We start from the raw sequence: 17,398 nt of genomic DNA, 5'->3' as shown, positions 1-17,398 counted from the left end.
TCCACCAGAGGTCTTGTAAAGAGGCAGGCAGTGGTCCTAAGCAACACGCAAGAAACCCCAGCTTTGCCCAGTTGGGATGGAATCAATGGTAGCAGAGGAAGTGTGCGGGAACCAGGAACAGAAATTTGGGAATCACTGGCGGTGGAAAGGAACCACTGGGCACAGACTGGCACCTGTCCCTCCCTCCATCCCCCTCCCGCGAATCAAGAAACCAGGCAGCGAGGCTCCGGGGGCTGCTTTTATGGGGACGACCTGACAGAGGGCATGGTCCGTACAAAACCAGGAACAATACATACATATATATATTATATACAGAGACGCAGTCCTGCGGAGGGCGGGACAGGGACAGCCAACCAGCCAAGAAACCGGAAGCGCCCTCGGCCCCACCCACCTGGCCCCGCCCCCTCCATCTGCCGGGACGTAGAAGTGCACAGGCCAGGGCACTGAAGACAGCCAGCTCTTTCAGGGAGCAGGGAAACCGATGGGGACAGGAAGAGGGTGGGGGAGGGAAGAAATACTGATCGATGGCATGGTCTATTTATAGGGGACGAGGCGAAGCCAAACGAATGGGACCGGGGTTGTCTGTTTAAAAAAAAGAACAAAAACCCAAGCTGGGGCAGGGGCATCAGGAAGGGGCAAAATTAAGAGATGGATTCTGAAAGGGGAGGGGACCTGGGTGGGGGTCTCACCTCCCTTGGTCCAAGCCCCAGTTTGGGGTTAAAGTGAGGAAACGAGTCAATTCCACTTAGAAAGCAGGCTGTCAGCAGGGCAGCCTTGGTCTCCAAAAAGTTTAGTAGTAAAATTTTGCCCTCCAGTCAAAATATTGGAAGGGTGTGGTTGTGGGTGGGGTGAGGCTGAATCTCTGTGGTGTTAGTACAAGGCTTTCATATGTGGCCGTGGGCAGGGCAGGCCCTGGCTCTCAGTAAGAAATGTTCTTTTGCCTAAGCCAGGCCCCCTAAGCTGACCTCCTCTCCTCCCTGGCATTCCCAGGCTTGGCCAGGAACCTGGAGCCCAGAGAAGCCACAGAACAGTTCCAGGAAGAGGTTATGGCTATTTGGCACCAGGGAAGGGCAAGGGGCGGCACAAAGAGAAATTGAGGGCTGCTGTCCCTCTTTTTCTACTTTTACTCCCCTTTTCCCGAAGGATACGTGAGAAATCAGTGCAGGGCAGGCCCAGCCTCCAGGCTCTGGGGTGGACTCTTATCCCTCCTGGGAGGGGAGACAGGGATGGGAGGAGGTATGGAGGCAACCCCTCCCAGCAGGAGGATCAGAATGAAACAGAGACAGCACAATGATGGGGGAGCAGGAAGGGCCAGGAAGGTAGAATCTCAAATCAAGGAGCCCTGTGGGCAGGGAGCAGCCTCCACGTGGTGAAATGCTGGGAGCCCCCCCAGCCCCATTCCAGTCCAGAGACAAAGGCTGGAGGTTGTAAAGTCTGGCAGTTTGGTCTGCAGGTCCTTGTGTCTGTCCATCCACCACCCAGGCCAGCCCTCAGCACCCTAGACCTCTGTGCCTCAGCCCCATGGGGTAAGGAGGCCATCCTTCCAGCCACCTGTCTGCTTGGGGTCACCATAATGGGGCCTGTGATATGGGCCCTCTGGTCCCTGAAGCTGGGGGAGGTGGGGCAGAGGGGTGTGGGAGTCGGGGCACCTGTCCCCAGGCTGGTAGGGGGTAGAGTGGAATATTGAGGACAGGGGAGGAAGGACAGTGGGAGGGGATTAATTATTGTCTGGTCAAGGAAAGATTCCTGTTAAGTAGAATTGGAATTCCTCAGTGTTTGCAGGTTTCCTTCCAGTTCTGAGATCTAGAAAACAAAGGGGAGAAGAGGTCAGGCCTGGGCAGCAGGCATGGGCCTTGCACCTTCTGTCCCGCTGGTGGGGATATGGCTTTGAGCTCTCGGCCAGCAGCATGACTTCCCTTCTACCCTCCAATTTCCAGAGTGGGTGCTGCTGCTTCCATGAGGCCCTGCCCTCAGGGCATCCCTGGGCCTACCTTGTCCAGGAGCTTGTCCATCTCCTCCTTCCTAGCCAGCTCCGACTCCTCCAGTACCCGGCGCTGTGCCGTCTCCTTTTTCAGGAACTCAATCTCCCTGGTGATCAGTGGGGGACAGATGGTGGGTAAGGGTGTGACCTGGCCTCCATCCAGAAGTATCAGGATCCTCAACCCTGTTCTCAGCTCCAACTGGACAGCTCTGCCCTCTCCCTGTTCTCAGGTCAGGGGTGGCCAGGTGTCCCCAACACCTCTGGGGTCTGGTTGTGCTGGCTCTGGTGCCTGGTCATTCTGGGCCCAGGTACCACCACTATGAGGCTTTCCAACTTCTGTGTTTTCACCTCCCTACTCAGCTGGGGATGGGGAGGGACTGCCACCGAAGGCCCCTCAGTCCTCCCTGGGTCCAGGACCCCCAGCCCTCAACCCCCTGGCCACATACTTCTGCTGGTAGTCCTTGATGAGGCGCTTGGCCTTGCTGTACTTGCGCTCCAGGGCCTGGTACTGGGCCTGGGTCTCCCGCAGGTGCTCATCCACAGCCTGGCACAGGCTCTGGGCTTCGCCCCAGTAGCCCTCCAGCTTCTCCATGCGTTCCTTGTTCTCCTCCACACTCTGTTCCAGCTGGGCCTTCTCCACCCGCCACCGCCCCTTCTCCTGCTCCAGGTTCTGCAGCTGAGAGAGGAAGGAGTGGCACTGGGTTGATGGGAGCCAGAGGGAGCCGAGGTGCACCCCCATCCTGCGCTGGCACCAAAACCTCTGTATGATTCCAGCAGATACGGAGCCCACTGCTCCCTAACTACTGTTACTTGGCCAAGCCTGAGACCTGAAACCGGAGAGGGAAGAGGTGGGACCTCAGCCTTAGAGCTCCCAGCCAGAGTCCCTGACACTGTACCACACTCCTAGAAAGCAGGAGGCCTGAGTTAGTTGCTGACCAGCTCTGTGACTTGGGGCAAGGCAACTTCTGTTTTATGTCTCAGTCCTCCAATCTGCAAAATAGCAGTGATTCCTGCCTTGCCACACTCACAAGGGCTACAGTGAGATGGGAGGCATGAAAAGAGCTGCCCTCTGTCCCCTCTCTACATCTCTGTCCCTGACCAATCTGTGCTTCTGTATTGTCAATAATCCTGGCTCCTCTCCTGGCTTCTAGGCTACCCCGGTGCAGCCCCAATAGCTCAGTCCTGGAGGCTCTGTTCTCTCTCTCGCCTCCCACACCCCATGTCTGTACCCAGAGTCCTGAGTCCTGAGCTCCAGGACGACATCACTTCGAACTCCTTGGAGGCAACATACCCCAAATCCAACCCTGCCCACAAACACCTATCCCTCCTTTCCTGGCTGGCCCGCCTCTGTTCAGAGGTGCCATCATCTCACTGCCACCCTAGCACTCAGCCTCAAGCCCCTGCCTGCCACTCGCTCTCTTCGCTCCAGCCACACAGGCCTTCCTCCAAGTCCTCAGGCTTGCCAGGCTCCCTGCTGGCACAGAGCGTTTGCCTGTGCTCTTCCCTCTGCCTGGAGGCTCCCATCTCCCCTCCTCCTTGCCTCATCATTTCCCACTAATTCACCCTTGGGCTGTCTGCTCAGAGTGTAACCTGCCAGAGAAGTCTCCTGTGCCTATCTCCAATAGCACAGTTCCCCGCCCCCTGCCCCCCACCCCGGACCAGGGCTTGCTGCTCTAGGAGCTCAGTAACCCTGTCCTCTCCTATGAAGCCCCATCCACAACAGTCTGTAATGGTACAGCCCTTGGTGTGCAGACTAAGCTGCACGAGGGCAAGGATCTGTGTTTGCCCACCACAGGGACTGGAGTAGTGCTGGGCACCAAGAAGGCACCCAAGAGATGTTTACTGATTGAAAACATGAACATATTTTTTACTTCCCCCTCCCTTCAGGCTCTGCATCCACCCAGGAACGTGGCCTGTCATCTTGACCTCAAAAATGAAGCTCCAACCCACCCTTCCCTTCCATACCCTCTGCCTTAGTCTGGACAGCCCTGGCCCACACATGCCTCTAAGTTTCCTGGCCTCCAAGTCCTTCTCACCAAGTGTCCTCTCACTTCAGAGGCAGTGACCTTCTCCCTTATGGCCTCCAGATGGCCACAGGTCCAAGGCTAGAGTCCTCAGGAGGAAGTGAGGACACTGCAGCTACAGCCCACCCTCGCAATCCAGTTCTGCTTCTACCTCTCCCCATGGGAACGGCTGCTCCAGCCCACGGGCGTCCTCCCAAAGCCAGTCTCCAAGCTCGGGCTTGTCTCCTGCCAGCGATGCCTTTCCTCTGCCTCAGCCATCTCAACCCTGCCCTTCCCCCAAGGCTCAGCTTCATATTCTCCTCTCTCCATGCACAGTGGGTGTAAACCCACATGTGGGCGTGCACACATACGTGTACCCGGGGATACTGTGTTCACATGGCTCCGTGTATCCCTGCCTCTCCCCACACTGGAAGCCCCACAGGAGCTGGGTCTCCTAATGTCCAGGCCCAGCAGGGGCCCAGTACAGATTTTTAATATGAAGTCTGTGCACCTCCACGCCAGCGAGCGTTAGCATCCAATGTGCTTGTGCGGGTGTATGGACATATGCATGACTGTGTATGTCCTGTATGTGCCACCATCTGGGAGCATCAGCATCTCTGTGAGAAGGCACACATCCTGTGACAATCGTCCTGCATGATGGCCATGCCTGTGAGTCTTACATCAGAGCAGTGCAACACGTCTACATACCCAGGCCAAGGCACCCGGGTGTAATGTCAGATGAAGCAAGGGTCCAGCATGCCCGTGCTCTGTCTGCATACAGTGGGTGCCTGGATGAATGGCTCTGTGGGTACTATGTGCCTGGGTCCAGGCTGGTGTGTGTCTGTGTGTATCTCTGAGCAGTTTGCATTTATCACTGGCCCTGTATGTAGAGGGCCCTGTATGCTGTGGGGCAACAAGAACATGAAGACATCTAGAGTGTAAGTTAGTGTGCTTCAGCATAACACCGTAGCAAATCGCGCAACCTTTTATCAAGCACCTGTGATGTGTCAAGACACTGCACTGACTGTCCATGTACTATCTCACTGACTCATCACAATGATCCTATGGTGTTGGCACTGTGATTACCCCATTTTACAGGTGGGGACACTGAGGCAGAGCAGTGTGTGAGTGGTGGAGCAGATGGTCCAGGGCTCAAGCTCTTGTTGCTACCCTCCCTTGCTTCAGAATGGCTTGCCCCATAGTGTTCGTGGGTGGTGGGGGGTGGACAGGTGTCAGTGTGTGCAGGTGTGAGGGCGGGGGATCACCCCTCCAGCCCTCAGACCCTGCTCCTCCCCACTCTGCACTCCCCCTCACCTTTCTTTTCAGCTGCTGGATCTCTGCCTCAGTTACAGCATGCTTGATCTGGAGCTGTGGGGGAGACGGGCAGGTGCTCAGCGCTGGCTGGGGTAGGCAATGCTGCAGGAGGGGGTGCTGGCCTGCCTTTACCCTCCACCACCCCAAGGAACCCCTCCTCCCACCTCTTTGAACTTGTGCACCAGCTTCTCAGGCTCCATGTCAACAGGGGACAAGGCGTCCTCATTCTCTGCCAACTCAAACACCTCGATGGCCATCTCGCCACCTGGGAACGTGGGGCTCAGCTCCTCGTCCTCGTCAGTGGCATACTCTCCTGTCTGTGAAGGAGATAGGAGGCTGTGCACCTTGTCCACCCAAGCCTCCCTCAGCCTGACAGCCAGGGCTTAGATGGCAACAGTCTGCCCCCGTGAGGCTGGGAGCTACTTAGGGGCTTTGGTTCATGCCTCCCCCATCAGACTGGGACACGGTTCATGTCTTCCCTCAAGGCATGGGTAATTTTCTCATAAGACTGAGACCACTAAAGAAACAGTCTGTGCTTTCCCCTTCACTATGGGTCCCCTGAGGTCCAGAGCAGTGTCCTTCCTCAGATTATATCCCCTCAGGCTAGGGGCTATTCCTTCCCCTTAGAGGGAAGCCTCTTTGAAGAAAAAAGGCGTGACTCTTCCATCAGATTCGAGGTTCCTGGAGGGAAGGGTCTGCACCACCAACCTCATACTGGGGCCCCCCCTAGGATAGGGAATGGCACTCTGGGGTCGACGCAGATGGCTGTAAACCTCCATCCAGCCTCCAGGGGGCGCTGAGGCTGGCAGCCAGGCGGGAGTCCCTACCTCCTCATCATCCTCCCCGTACTGGGCGTATCTCTGCTCCATCATCTCCCGCTGCCATCGCTCCTGTTCCAGGGTCTGCTGTATTAGCTGAGCCACCTCACTCTGTTCACCGGGCCGCTCCCGGCCAATCATAAACCTGCAGGGGCAGCAGTGTCACCCCCTTCCTTTGCCTCAGTCCTCAGCTGGGTAGTCACCATCCTCCCTGCTGGTGCTCCTTTCTCCCCACCCAGTCCCTCCCAGGGGAGGTGAAATGAGAGGGCTGAGTCCAGAGGCTGCAGAATGTTAATAATAAATGGGGGAGCTAGGGGCCCTTATTGGGTTTCCTTCCCAGGAGAGGCAAAGGCTCATGAGCCCTCCTGGCCAGTTTTGGGGGAGGGGTGATATCAGCCAAAATTCAGGCTGGGCTGCAGGGGATATGAATTCGGGAGCTGCCATTGTAGGGGTTGTAACCCCACCATGTGGGAGGAAACGAGACCAGGGGTGATGAAGCCGACCTACCCCAGTAGGTAGGGCAGGGGCTGTGGAGGGGTGTCTTGTATATGCTCCAAGGCTCTGAGCTTCAGGAAGGGGCGGGATGATGGTGACTGGAGATTAGGATGGAGAGGAAATAGTGGAACTTCCAGGCACCAGCCCCTCCTCTCCGTGGCCACCCACATCCTGTTTCTCTCCACCACCCTTTCCTGGTGGCAGTGCCCCTCTTGGAGGGGGCAGGAAGTGGTCCCTAAATGTTTTGCCAGAGAGGGACACAGGGAGCTTCTAACACAACCCCCTTAATTGACAGGCCCTGGGAGGAAAGTGCTCCCAGGATTACACAGGGCAGGTGAGGAGGAAGGGACGAAATACCCTGTGGAGGGACCCCAATTTGCATGTCATTCTCCCTGTACATCTGGGTTCTGCAACAACTGAGTCAGGACAGGGAGGAGAGAATAAGCCCAAGAGCTGGTGGCCAGCAGGGGTCAAGGGCTCAGGATGGGAAGGCAGGCTTGAGGCAAGGGACATGGGCAAAGCAATTCCTTTGGGCAGGGAGGCAGGGGCCTTCCTCTGTAAATTGGGCCACCTAGTACCTTAATTGTGTGTGTTGGGCAAGTGGGCAGAGTGATCGAATGAGGGCTGAATCTCCTGCCTGCTCCCACTCCGCACCCACCCCACCCTCCCGGGCCTCACCGCACTCGGCCCTTGGTGTTCCGAAGCACAGAAGCTGCAAAGCTCTGGGTCACGCCCACCAGACTGGTTCCATCCACCTCCACCAGGAGATCGTTCACCTGGATCCTAGGGGAGGTGACACTGGTTAGGGGGGGTCAGGGGGGAATTTCAGTGGAGGGGACCCCCTCCCCATCAGAAACTCAAGGCTCAGTCCCCACAGGGACCTAGTACTTTGTCTACCTGCATAAAATGTATGAGGCCTGAGGATCAGGTATCAGCCAGACTCACCTGTGGGCAGTGAGACCTGAGCAAGCAAAGCACACTTAAGTGTCCAGGACCAGAAGTAGTGGCAAGCTCCCTTCCCAAGACAATCACACTCTTGTCCCCTCCTCCATCACACCTGATAGAGCAGTGTGAGTCAGAGGTCACCACCAGCACACACACCTGCAAGAGCCCACAGCTCTCTTACACATACATGTCTGCACAGACCCGAGTCTAAAGATTTCCTCCCAACTGTTTAAGACCTGCATAACACACTTGTGTTCACATTCTGTCCCACACGGTCATCTCACCCTAATACAGGTGCACAGCCCCCAATACATTCCAGCTGTGGTGCTGGAGGCCCTTGTTCTCCACACAAGAAAGAGATGGTTGTGGTCCAGCCTGGCCTGCTGAAGGGGATGAAGGAGTGAGGGGACCCTTGATCCCCTCCTTTCTCCACTCCCACCTCCCACAGAGTGCCAGGCCTTTTCTCAGGGCTCCCATGCGGAAATGGAGGAAAATGGCCTATTGTAAACACTTCACCTCCACATGCCACACATGTGAGCATGAGTTCATGGACACACTCTCTGCTTGCACACTCATGCCCCAAACCGCCAACCAGGTGACCATGGGAAAGGTTCTGGAAAGTCCAAATGAGGGGGGTAGGTGAAAGAGCAGAGACTATCACCTTTCCTTTTCACTGTCCCTTGTCCATGCCCCTTGCCACCTCGGCTGCAGCAGGCAGAAGCTCCCCTGAATGAGGCAACCCCATCTCTAGCGACATGACTCCGAAGTCATGCAGCCCTCAGGGATACCCACTCACCGCTGTCACGTGGAAGAGGTCTGTGTTTGGAGGTACCACCACAAGGCAACCCGATATCAACCTCCAACTTACAACCCTAGGGTGCCCTAAAGCCCTTCCCACTTCCCTGCTACAATACAAACAGTGGGGCAGACCACAGAGGGGCCTCTGGGCTTCCCGGACTCCAGGAGGCCCTCCCAGAACCTTATGACCCAGACACCTGCTCCAGCCTCATATGCGAAAACACAGGGACACATGCACACATGCAGGCAGTAGTTTCCTCACTGGGCACACGCCCACCAGTCTCTCTAGCCACACCAGACACTTGGACCCCCTTGCTCTCCAGGCTCCAGCCATAACTGCCTGCTTTTGGTCCCCTGCCTGGAACCTCCTGCACACAATACTCCTTCAGGCTAGCTAACTTCTGTTCATCCTTCAGGTCTCAGCTCCTAGGTCACTTCCTCCAAGAAGCCTTCCCTGATACCCAGGGAAGTCAAGCCCTCCTTTTTATGCCTTCACGGCATCCTGTATTTTTCCTCCGTTTCACCATTTTCTGTGTGTCCACTTGAATGTCTGTCACCACACGACACACTCTGCAAGGGCAAGGTCCTCATCACTGACTCCCCAGGGCCTGGCACCAGCCCTCGTACAGAGTCAGGGACTGGATGTTTGCTAAATGAAGAAAAGAACGCTCAAATGTATTCCACCAGGCACATAGCCTCCTCACTCGTGCTCTCCCTACCATGGCCCAACACACACCCCAAAACCAGCCCCCCGAGAATTCAAGAGCCACAAGAATGGGGCTTCCACCTGTCCTGTTCACTGCTGCGGCCTCAGGCCTCAACCAGCACCTGGCACAGCACTGCTCCATGAATACCTAAGCCCCACACAGGTAGTGGCTCATCACCGCTCAGTGGCCTACCCTACAGATGACTGCTGGTGCAGAAGGGAGAGGCGGTACCTGCCATCCCGATGGGCTGCGCCGCCCTCAGTCACAGTCTTCACGAAGATGCCCAGCTTCTCCAGGCCCATGTCTGCCCCGGCCCCCATGCCGATGATGCTGATGCCCAGGCCCTCAGAGTCTGTGGAGCACAGGGTAGTGAGGACATAGTGTGGGGGCACGGAGAAGGAAGGGACGAGAACTCCAGCTCAGGGCTTACAGGAGACGGAGTGAGAGACATGCCCCCCCATCCCCAACCCTCATTCTGGGGCATGGCCCTAAGCTCAGAAACAGTCCCCCATGCTTAGGAGTGTCCCACAACTGAAGAAGGGATGGGGTTTTGTCATCCCCCCCAAAGTCAACTAGGACACTCTTGGGCCACTCCCTGCCCTTAGTCCACCCAAAGAACTGATGGGCAGCAGGGCCTGCTGTCGGGGAGCGGCACGGGAGGGCCAGAGATGGCTGTGTGTGCAGGTGAGAGGACGTGGAGGGATGGGGGTGAAGTAGGGGCGGCAGCAATGGGCTCGGTCTCCTCTAAGCAGCCTCAACCATACTCACAGCCTCAGTGAGCAAAGGCTTCCGCTCTCCTCTCCTGAGGCCCGCGTCCCTCTCCACAGCTGCCTCCGACCTTGGTTCCCATGGGCCTCTGACCTCCAAACTCATGGTCATCCCCCACAAACAGGCTCTTCCTGTCTGCCACTCCCTCATGGGGCCTGGGAGTCACCTGGATCCCTCCCTCCCCGTCACAGCCTTTGCCCAAGCCAAACAAGCCCTAGACCCTGCTGATTCTACCTCTCCAGGACCTCACGAGTCCACCCACTTCCCGCATGGCCATCATCTCGTCCACACCACAGTGCTTAGAACCTTCCTCCCCACATCAGAGCCTGGAGTGGTCTTTCTAGACTGCCTTTCCCATACCTGGCAAAGGCTTCCAGTGCATCTTAGAAAAGAGTGTCCTTCACTCCTGCTTCCCCTCACTATCCAAATCCAGCCTGGCCCATCCTCTCTCTTTCCTGCACACTCGCCTGCATGCCTGGTCTTCAGAGCTCAACTCAAGCATTGCTTCCTTGGGAAGCCCCCACCCTGAGTCTGTTATTTCAGCCCCTGCCCTGTACCTCCCAGCACTTATTACAGTGCATAAGGGCAGAGTTGCACATGACTGTTCCATCCACATTTGCCACCCCCATAGGTCTCCTGTCATGTTTGGCCAGTACACAGTACCCTCGAGAACTTGGCAACTAAGGAGCACCCAGGACTGGTGGTGGGAACTGAGGATTGGACTGGAGTCCCTGTGGCTGTGGGGTGCTAACAGGGGCCCTGGGCAGAAGCTGGAACCAGAGAGAAGCCCGCGCAGCCCGGCCCTGGCCTCTCACCCTTCTCCAGCTCCACAGGGAACAGCTCCAACCTCTCCACCCGCTTCTCCAGTTCATACTCCGCAGAGGCTGCCATGGGATCCACATCTTCGTTTCGACGGTCGTAGTCCTCGTTGGAGTAGGTGCTGAACACCTATGGCGGGGGGAGGGCACTTGTCAGAGGGCAAGGGAAGAACCAAGGGGAGGCCAAGAGAGTTGGTTGCGCCACCCCCCCTATGCTCCCCTCCTACCACAGGCCTCCTTCACCCCGAGACTGGTTGCAATAAGGCCTCCCCCAGCCCCACGATAACCCCAGCTTGGAGGGAAGATCCTTCTAGTTCTGGCGACCATGGGGCATGAGAGAAAGGGATGCAGCCTTGTCTGATCCACAGTTGTTCTCTTCTGCAACCCACGCAGTGTAAGCATGGCCCGCTGTAAAAGGAAAGGAAGGGCAGTGCTGGAGAAATTGTCACTCAGGAGCCCAGCCAGGTCCCCAGGTCAGAGAAAGACGGACAGACAGGCGCGAATAGAAAGTGAGAGATGAGGGAGAGCCAGACCGAGGCGAGGGTGGACAAAGACATAGACGGACACAGACGGCAGAATAGTGGAAGGAGCAGGCTGAGCAGGAGAAGAGGGAGAGAGGAGGAGGGCAGAAAGAATGGAGATGCTGAGGATGCCAGATGGGGAGAGAGGAGGGAGCGGGTGTGAGACAGGGAGGGGGTGGGGAGCAGGAGACAGGGATGGAGAAGCAGAGGGGCACCCAGGACCCAGCTGACATGAACCTGAAGTTGAGGCCGGGGTGGGGGAAGAAGGCAGCTGAAGGACCACCTCTACCCTCACGGGGAAGAGCAGCAGGCCTTGCACTTGAGGGACCCCTCAGGTGGCATGAGCAGGAGAGAACCCCATGGTCTTGTCTGCATGGCCAGGCCTCAGCCTTCCTCTAGGACCGTGGCTCCCTGAGATTGGCCCCTATCCCCAGTGCACTCGGCCCTGGGAGGCAAGGATATGGGGGAGGTGGCAGCCTCTCTGACACTGTCCACAGTGAACGCAGCCTTTGTGGTGGCCCCAAGGCCAGCTCTGCCTTGTTCTCCATGCCCCTCCGCTGTTGCCCACTTCACATGTCTCTCAGCAAAAAGGGGATGCCCCAGCCCAACCCTCCTCCAAAGAATTGAGAAGATAGGGCAGGGGCTCTGTGAGAGTGCCTGACTCTGGGCCCAAGCAGGGGAGCCCCCAGCGGGAGGTTAATGAGCAGCATTTGGGGTACCATGACTTGTTCATGCTTCACTGCCTATAGCGACAGGCTGGCTAAGTGGGGGCGAGGAAGAGTGGGAGCAGCTCTGTCAGGTGGCTGGACCTGAGGCCTGAGGAGCTGGAGTGGGCACTGTCTTCCCTGAGGCACCTGGCAGGCAGCAGTACTCCTGTGTCCCAGCTTCAGTGAGGACTCCTCTGTGTCCTCTCCCCCCACCCCAGAGGCTCACTCCCAGGGTGGGGTTCATTGGACCAGAAGCACGGGAGGGGGCGCGGGTTACACGGTCACTTAATTCACTGTACTCAATTTCACAGCATCAGAGAAACTCACACTCAGGCCCTTACAGCTCATCATTGGCTGTGCACTGCCCTCATGACACCTGGTCAGCAGCCTGCAAGTGCCCCGGAGGGAGGGCCAGCTGGTCCGCACGTGGTGCAAAATGCTAGGGCCACTGTCCTGTGTTACCCAGTGGTAGGCAGGATGAGACTGTGCCTAGCTGGGCCCTGGGGGATGGGTCACTGTGACTTTGTCCCCACTGCACACATGCCCCAGGCCCTAGGACAGGAGCTGGTGTGAGCCTGGACCCAGCAAACTGGCTTTGAACCACTTTTGCATCTGAGTCAGAGTCCCTTCATCCCTCAGTCTTTGTGGTGGCCTGGGTCACCAAACCCCTCCCGCCATGCACACGTGCACACACTAACACACACACACAGAGTGACCTCTAAAACACCCTCACAGCCTGTCCTGGGTTTTGCCCTCACCCTCTTTTCTCATTCTCTTATATCCTGCCCCTCTGCAGGAAACCCAGGCCTCAGGCTTAGAGGCTCCAGACTGCCCTTCACATTGCCTACCATGATGTGCCCAGCCTATCAGAGGGCCTTGGACCCAGTCCCCTGCCCCAGGTAACAATCTGGAATTGGGCTTGCTGTCCTCAGCAGAAGGCTCCATAAAGGCAATAACTGGGTCATCAGAGGGACACAAGGCCCTGGACTTAGTATCAATGCAGGGTTGGGACAGGGAGAGGGACAAATGGGGACTGCTGCCTAGGGTGGAGAGGAAGAAATCCCCAGCAAGGTCAGAAGTCAGACACAACAAGGCAGCACCACATGCCACTGGCTCCCACACTCAGGCCAGCAGCCGTCACCAGGGAGTCAGGAGCACTGCTCCAAATCATGCGCTATTTTTTACCCAAAAATCAGGGTAAGGTGTCAAATATAGACAGTCAGAGGCCCAGGACTGAAAGACCAAATTCCACCTCTGAGGGGAGCAGGCGGCTCAGAGAGCTGGTGGTGGGGTCCTGACTTCTTCAGTGATCCCTACCCCCTTGCTTAGCATCGCAAGAGACACCTCAATCCTCAGTTCTCTCTGGGACCCCTCTGCTTCAGGAGAGAGGGGTTGGGAAAGGACTTGTAAGGCTGTATTGGGGAAGGGGCTGGCCTGGTGGGAGTAGTGCCTTTTGGGACTCTTGGTGGGAGGGACAGGCTGGCGAGAGGAAGCTGGGGCAGCTTCAGTGTCCAGTAGTAGTTATGGCAACTCTGAGCACAAACAGATGAGGGTTTCACTAAGGGAGGGGTAGAGGCAGGATTCAGGCCAAGGAAAGTCCGGGGGCCTGGCACTCCCACACAGCAGACCTGGCCACTGAACCAGGGGTGTGAGAAAGGGCCATACAAGCTGAATGTGCCAGTCAAAAGTGGAGGGTGGAAGGAAGTGGGGGTGCGGCCTGGGTCTTCCCAGGGGATGCCTCCTCCACTCTCCTGCCCCCACCAGCACTGTTCTGAGGAACTCAGGGCACCGGCATGATCCACAAACCAAGAGTGGTGGCGGGGATGGGAGGGGGCGAACTGAGACCCCAAAAAAGGGGCCTCCATCCCTCTTCCAGAGAATGTGAGAAGAGCACTTGGAGCCTGCCAGGGCATTGGGAGTCTGTCCTGCTGAGCAGTCAAGAGCAAAGGCATGCAGGCTGCTGCCAGGTCCCCTGGGGGTTTCCCAGTCCCACCCTCTCCTCCCTGACTGGCCACCGAAGGCTTAGCATCCCCACCCCCCAGGGCCACACAAAGCACCTAACTCTCTGAAGAACCGAACACTTCCCCCTGGCCCACACAGACCCCAAGAAACAGGGGTCTGGCCTTCTCCCCACCCCCCAATCACATGGCCCCAGGCCAGCTCATCCTCAAAGAACTGCTTCCCTTTTTCACTTCTGCAAAGTTGAGGTGGAGGCTACCGACAGGATGGAGGAAGGGCTAAGGTCCTCTGTACCCTAGCTTTGGGAGGTGTACCTGGCTCCTCCCTCCAGCATCCTACATACAACTCCTCTGTAGGGAAGCGCAGGGAGTGATTGGGAGCCCTCCTGCCCAGAGTGGGGTAGACCAATGTGGGGAGGCTCTCCTGAGGACACGCACGCGTGTGCGCACGCACACACACCCACCTTCCCACCACCCAAGCCTTTGCCTCTGGCACCTCTGGAGGAAGAATGTCTGGGAAAGGGAAAGCAGGTGCCTCAGGACCCTTGGGGGGCAGGGCTTGTGCTGTGTGAGCGCTGGGCGGGGCAGCAGGCAGAGGAACCTGAGGGCAGGTCGGGGCAGGCCACCCCCCACTCAGCCCTGAAAATTATTCCCTTCTGACAAACAGCTGGAACTCCCCCACGCCCCCTCAGGGTGGTGACTTCTGGGAAAGGGGCTGAGTGGCAGGGCTGACTCAGCCTGCCAAACCCCGCCGGCACTGGCGAGGTGGGGGGTGACAGCGTGCGCTTGGTAGGGGTGGCGCGGGGGCGGGGAGGGGGTTTCACTTACTTGGATCGGCGCTGTGCTGAAATGGATCTTCCGGCTTGGGGCCGGGTCCTCTTCCTCCGACAGTCCCGGGATCTCCATGCACCCCGACTCGGGCTCATAGGGAGGCTCCCCATCCTCCTCGTCGTCGTCATCATCCTCCTCCAGGGCACTGCCCCCAGAGTCCTCCCCTAGTCCACTGTAGGCGCTCACGTCCACCAAGTCTGCCTCTGAGAAGTCCTCCCTCTTGGACTCATCTGCCTCCTCCGGGGCCACATCCGGGGCCCGGCCATTGCCCACCCCTCTCTCAGGCGCCACCACGCTCGCCGCCTCTTTCTCAGGGGCTGCTTGGGCCTTCTGCTCTTCGGGTTCGGAGCTGGCTGTGGTTGCCAAGGTGCTGCCATTCTCCAGGGCCGCGTGGACTGTCACCTCCGCCTGGATCACCTCCCCGGGCGCCGCCTCGGCCTCCGACTCCCCGCTCTCCTCCACCTCCACCGGCTTAATCTTGCGCACCTCCCGGGGCTTGGGGGGCGGCCGGGTGGGAGCCACACGGTGCTGGGGGGGCTGCTGCCCTCCGGGGCCGCGCTCTTTCTCGGCTGAGGCATCCCCCGACGGGGCGGGCGGTGGAGGCGGCGGCTGGAACACCCGGGACCGCTTAGTGACCAGCTTCGAGTTGACCTGAGGAGCCCCGGCGGCCACGGCCCTGGGGAGCCCGGGTCCGCGATGGATACCCGGTCTCGAGTCGGCCTTCTCAAAGACGGCGCTGAGTTGGCTCACTGTTGGCGACACGGCGTCGGCGTCCAGCTTGTCCAGAGCCTCGGTGCTGCCGTTAAAGCGCACCACGACGTCCAGCTTCCGGTCCTGCAGGCCCGCGCGCTCCTGCCTCAGCAGCCGCCGCGCCACCACCTCCTTGTCGCCGCCCGCGGCCGCCGGGACACTCCGTTCGAAGAGCTTCCGCGTCTCCTGCAGCCGGGACGGCGGGTGCGGCGGCGGCGCGGGCTGCGCGGAGGGCGCGGGCTTGGAGTCGAAGCGGCTCACACGCTCGGACACGCTTGTGCCCAGCTTGAGCAGGGCGCTGTGGTCCACGTTCTCGTTCAGACTGCTGGCCCTGGGTAGCGACAGGCGCACGCCGCGCTCCGACGCCCGCGGGGCCTCTGTGGGGCCCGCGCCACCGCCCGCTTCGCCCGGCGGCCCCGCCGTGGTGCCCATCTGCAGGAACATACTTTTGATGCGGTGGACGTTGGAGCCATATTTCTTGTGGTGGGTTGCCTTGGATGCATCGTCGGGCCCGGGCGCGTCGGGCGGTTTCAGCGCCTGGATGCCCGCTTCATAGGCGCTGCGGTGTGGCGAGGCACTCCGGAGGGGACCCCCGGGCCCCCGCGGCTCCGTCTTCATCATGGTGGGGGGAGCCGGGTTTGCATGCCCCTGCTTCCCGCTCCCCCCCTCCAACAGGCGGCTGGCCAAGTCGGAACCACCGCCCCCTCCCCCCGAAAAAAGAAACCCCGAAAGGCCTTTTATAGGCACCCCCAAAAGCAAGCTGCCAAAAACAGTTAAGGCCGCTTAAAAAAAAAGGGGGGGGGAATCTCTGAGCGCCCTGTGTGGGTCGCCTCCCCCAGTCAAGCTGCCAAAGACAGACAGCCCCTCTTCCAAAGCCCCAGCGGCCTGGTGCAATCGCCCCCAACCAAATTAGAAAAGCAGCGGCGGGGCCGGTGGAACCGCGCGCCCTGCCCGCGAAGCAGCGGCGAAGGCGCCGGCTCACATCGTCCAAGGCGGTGTCAGCAGGGCTGGCAGCCCGGGCGCCCCCCACCCCGGCCAGAGACCTTGGCTCTCGGGGGGCCCGGCACCCCGGTGCCCATGGTTGCTCGGCTGTCCCGCCGCCGCTCCACCCTCCCTCCCTCCCTCCCCCCGTGCCCCGAGCCTCCGTCTTTCTCTGGCTCTGCCCGAGCGGCGGCTGCCCAAGACCGAGCGGCTGCCCTTCTCGCCACCGCCGCTGGGGAACTGGCACCTCTGGGTCCTAGAGGGATCGATTTCCGGGGCCGGCGTCTCTGAGCCCTCCCCTTCCCCTCCACCTAAATGTATCCCCTCCAGGTCCCTCGTTGGTCCCTCGCCGACAGCCTTCCGCTGACCCCAGACTCTTGCCAGTCCTTTTCACCGCTGCCATTCCAGACTGTGACTAAGGCTTATCACAGCCCACATAACCGCATCCCCATTATATATTGAGGGGAGGCAACCCAACCACAGTAGTCTGTGCCGTCCCTTTTCACCCCAAAAGTGAAGGCAGATTAGTGGGAAGGGGCAAAAGATTATTTCCTTCAAGGTCTTCGAGCTCCCTAGCATGGTTCAAGGCCATCAGCATAACAATCACTCCAGTATTTTAAATTCAAAAAAATTTAAATATGTGGGATCTCCCTAAACTTTGTGAAGCAGAATTTCAGCGGCCTGGTCCAGGAATATGCATTTTAACAGTTTCCCATAGGGAACCTTTTGCACCCACAAGGATGTGAAACCTTGGCCCGGTGTTGCTGGCCTTGCCATGGAGGAAGGGGACCAGAGAAAATAAATAGTCCTCGTCACCTAAGCTCGCCTTTTTCCCTTTGGAAGTCTGAAGAGGGTGTCCTGTCACTTGCCTGCTTTGCACCTAGCCTAAAAGGGAGGGGGCAGATCCCTGTCTTCACGCCCCTACTGGCATCTTGCCTCTCAAACAGGAAGAAGGAATTTTGGTGGAACAATTCTGGAGGCCTGGGGCCAAAGTTTTACCAGT

At 58.6% G+C, this 17,398-nt stretch overlaps 1 protein-coding gene across 1 annotated transcript; it reads right to left on the bottom strand.

Annotated features, from left to right (window-relative positions):
- Positions 1-1,101: 1,101 nt before the first annotated feature.
- On the bottom strand, positions 1,102-16,517 carry PPP1R9B (protein phosphatase 1 regulatory subunit 9B). The gene is made up of 10 exons (XM_090292815.1): positions 14,662-16,517; positions 10,645-10,777; positions 9,293-9,413; positions 7,290-7,394; positions 6,126-6,261; positions 5,463-5,615; positions 5,299-5,352; positions 2,428-2,657; positions 1,992-2,088; positions 1,102-1,803 (listed from the first exon to the last, which is right to left on the bottom strand). Exons 1-10 carry the CDS (start codon positions 16,033-16,035, stop codon positions 1,750-1,752), a joined length of 2,457 nt encoding a protein of 818 aa, XP_090148941.1. The 5' UTR covers positions 16,036-16,517; the 3' UTR covers positions 1,102-1,749.
- Positions 16,518-17,398: the final 881 nt, after the last annotated feature.

The sequence above is a fragment of the Furipterus horrens genome, unplaced genomic scaffold (genome assembly GCF_987537825.1).
Source record: "Furipterus horrens unplaced genomic scaffold, mFurHor1.1.pri manual_scaffold_11, whole genome shotgun sequence".
Lineage (NCBI taxonomy): Eukaryota > Metazoa > Chordata > Mammalia > Chiroptera > Furipteridae > Furipterus > Furipterus horrens.
Note: the sequence above shows the minus strand (reverse complement) of the source record. Positions and strands in the feature narration are given on the sequence as shown.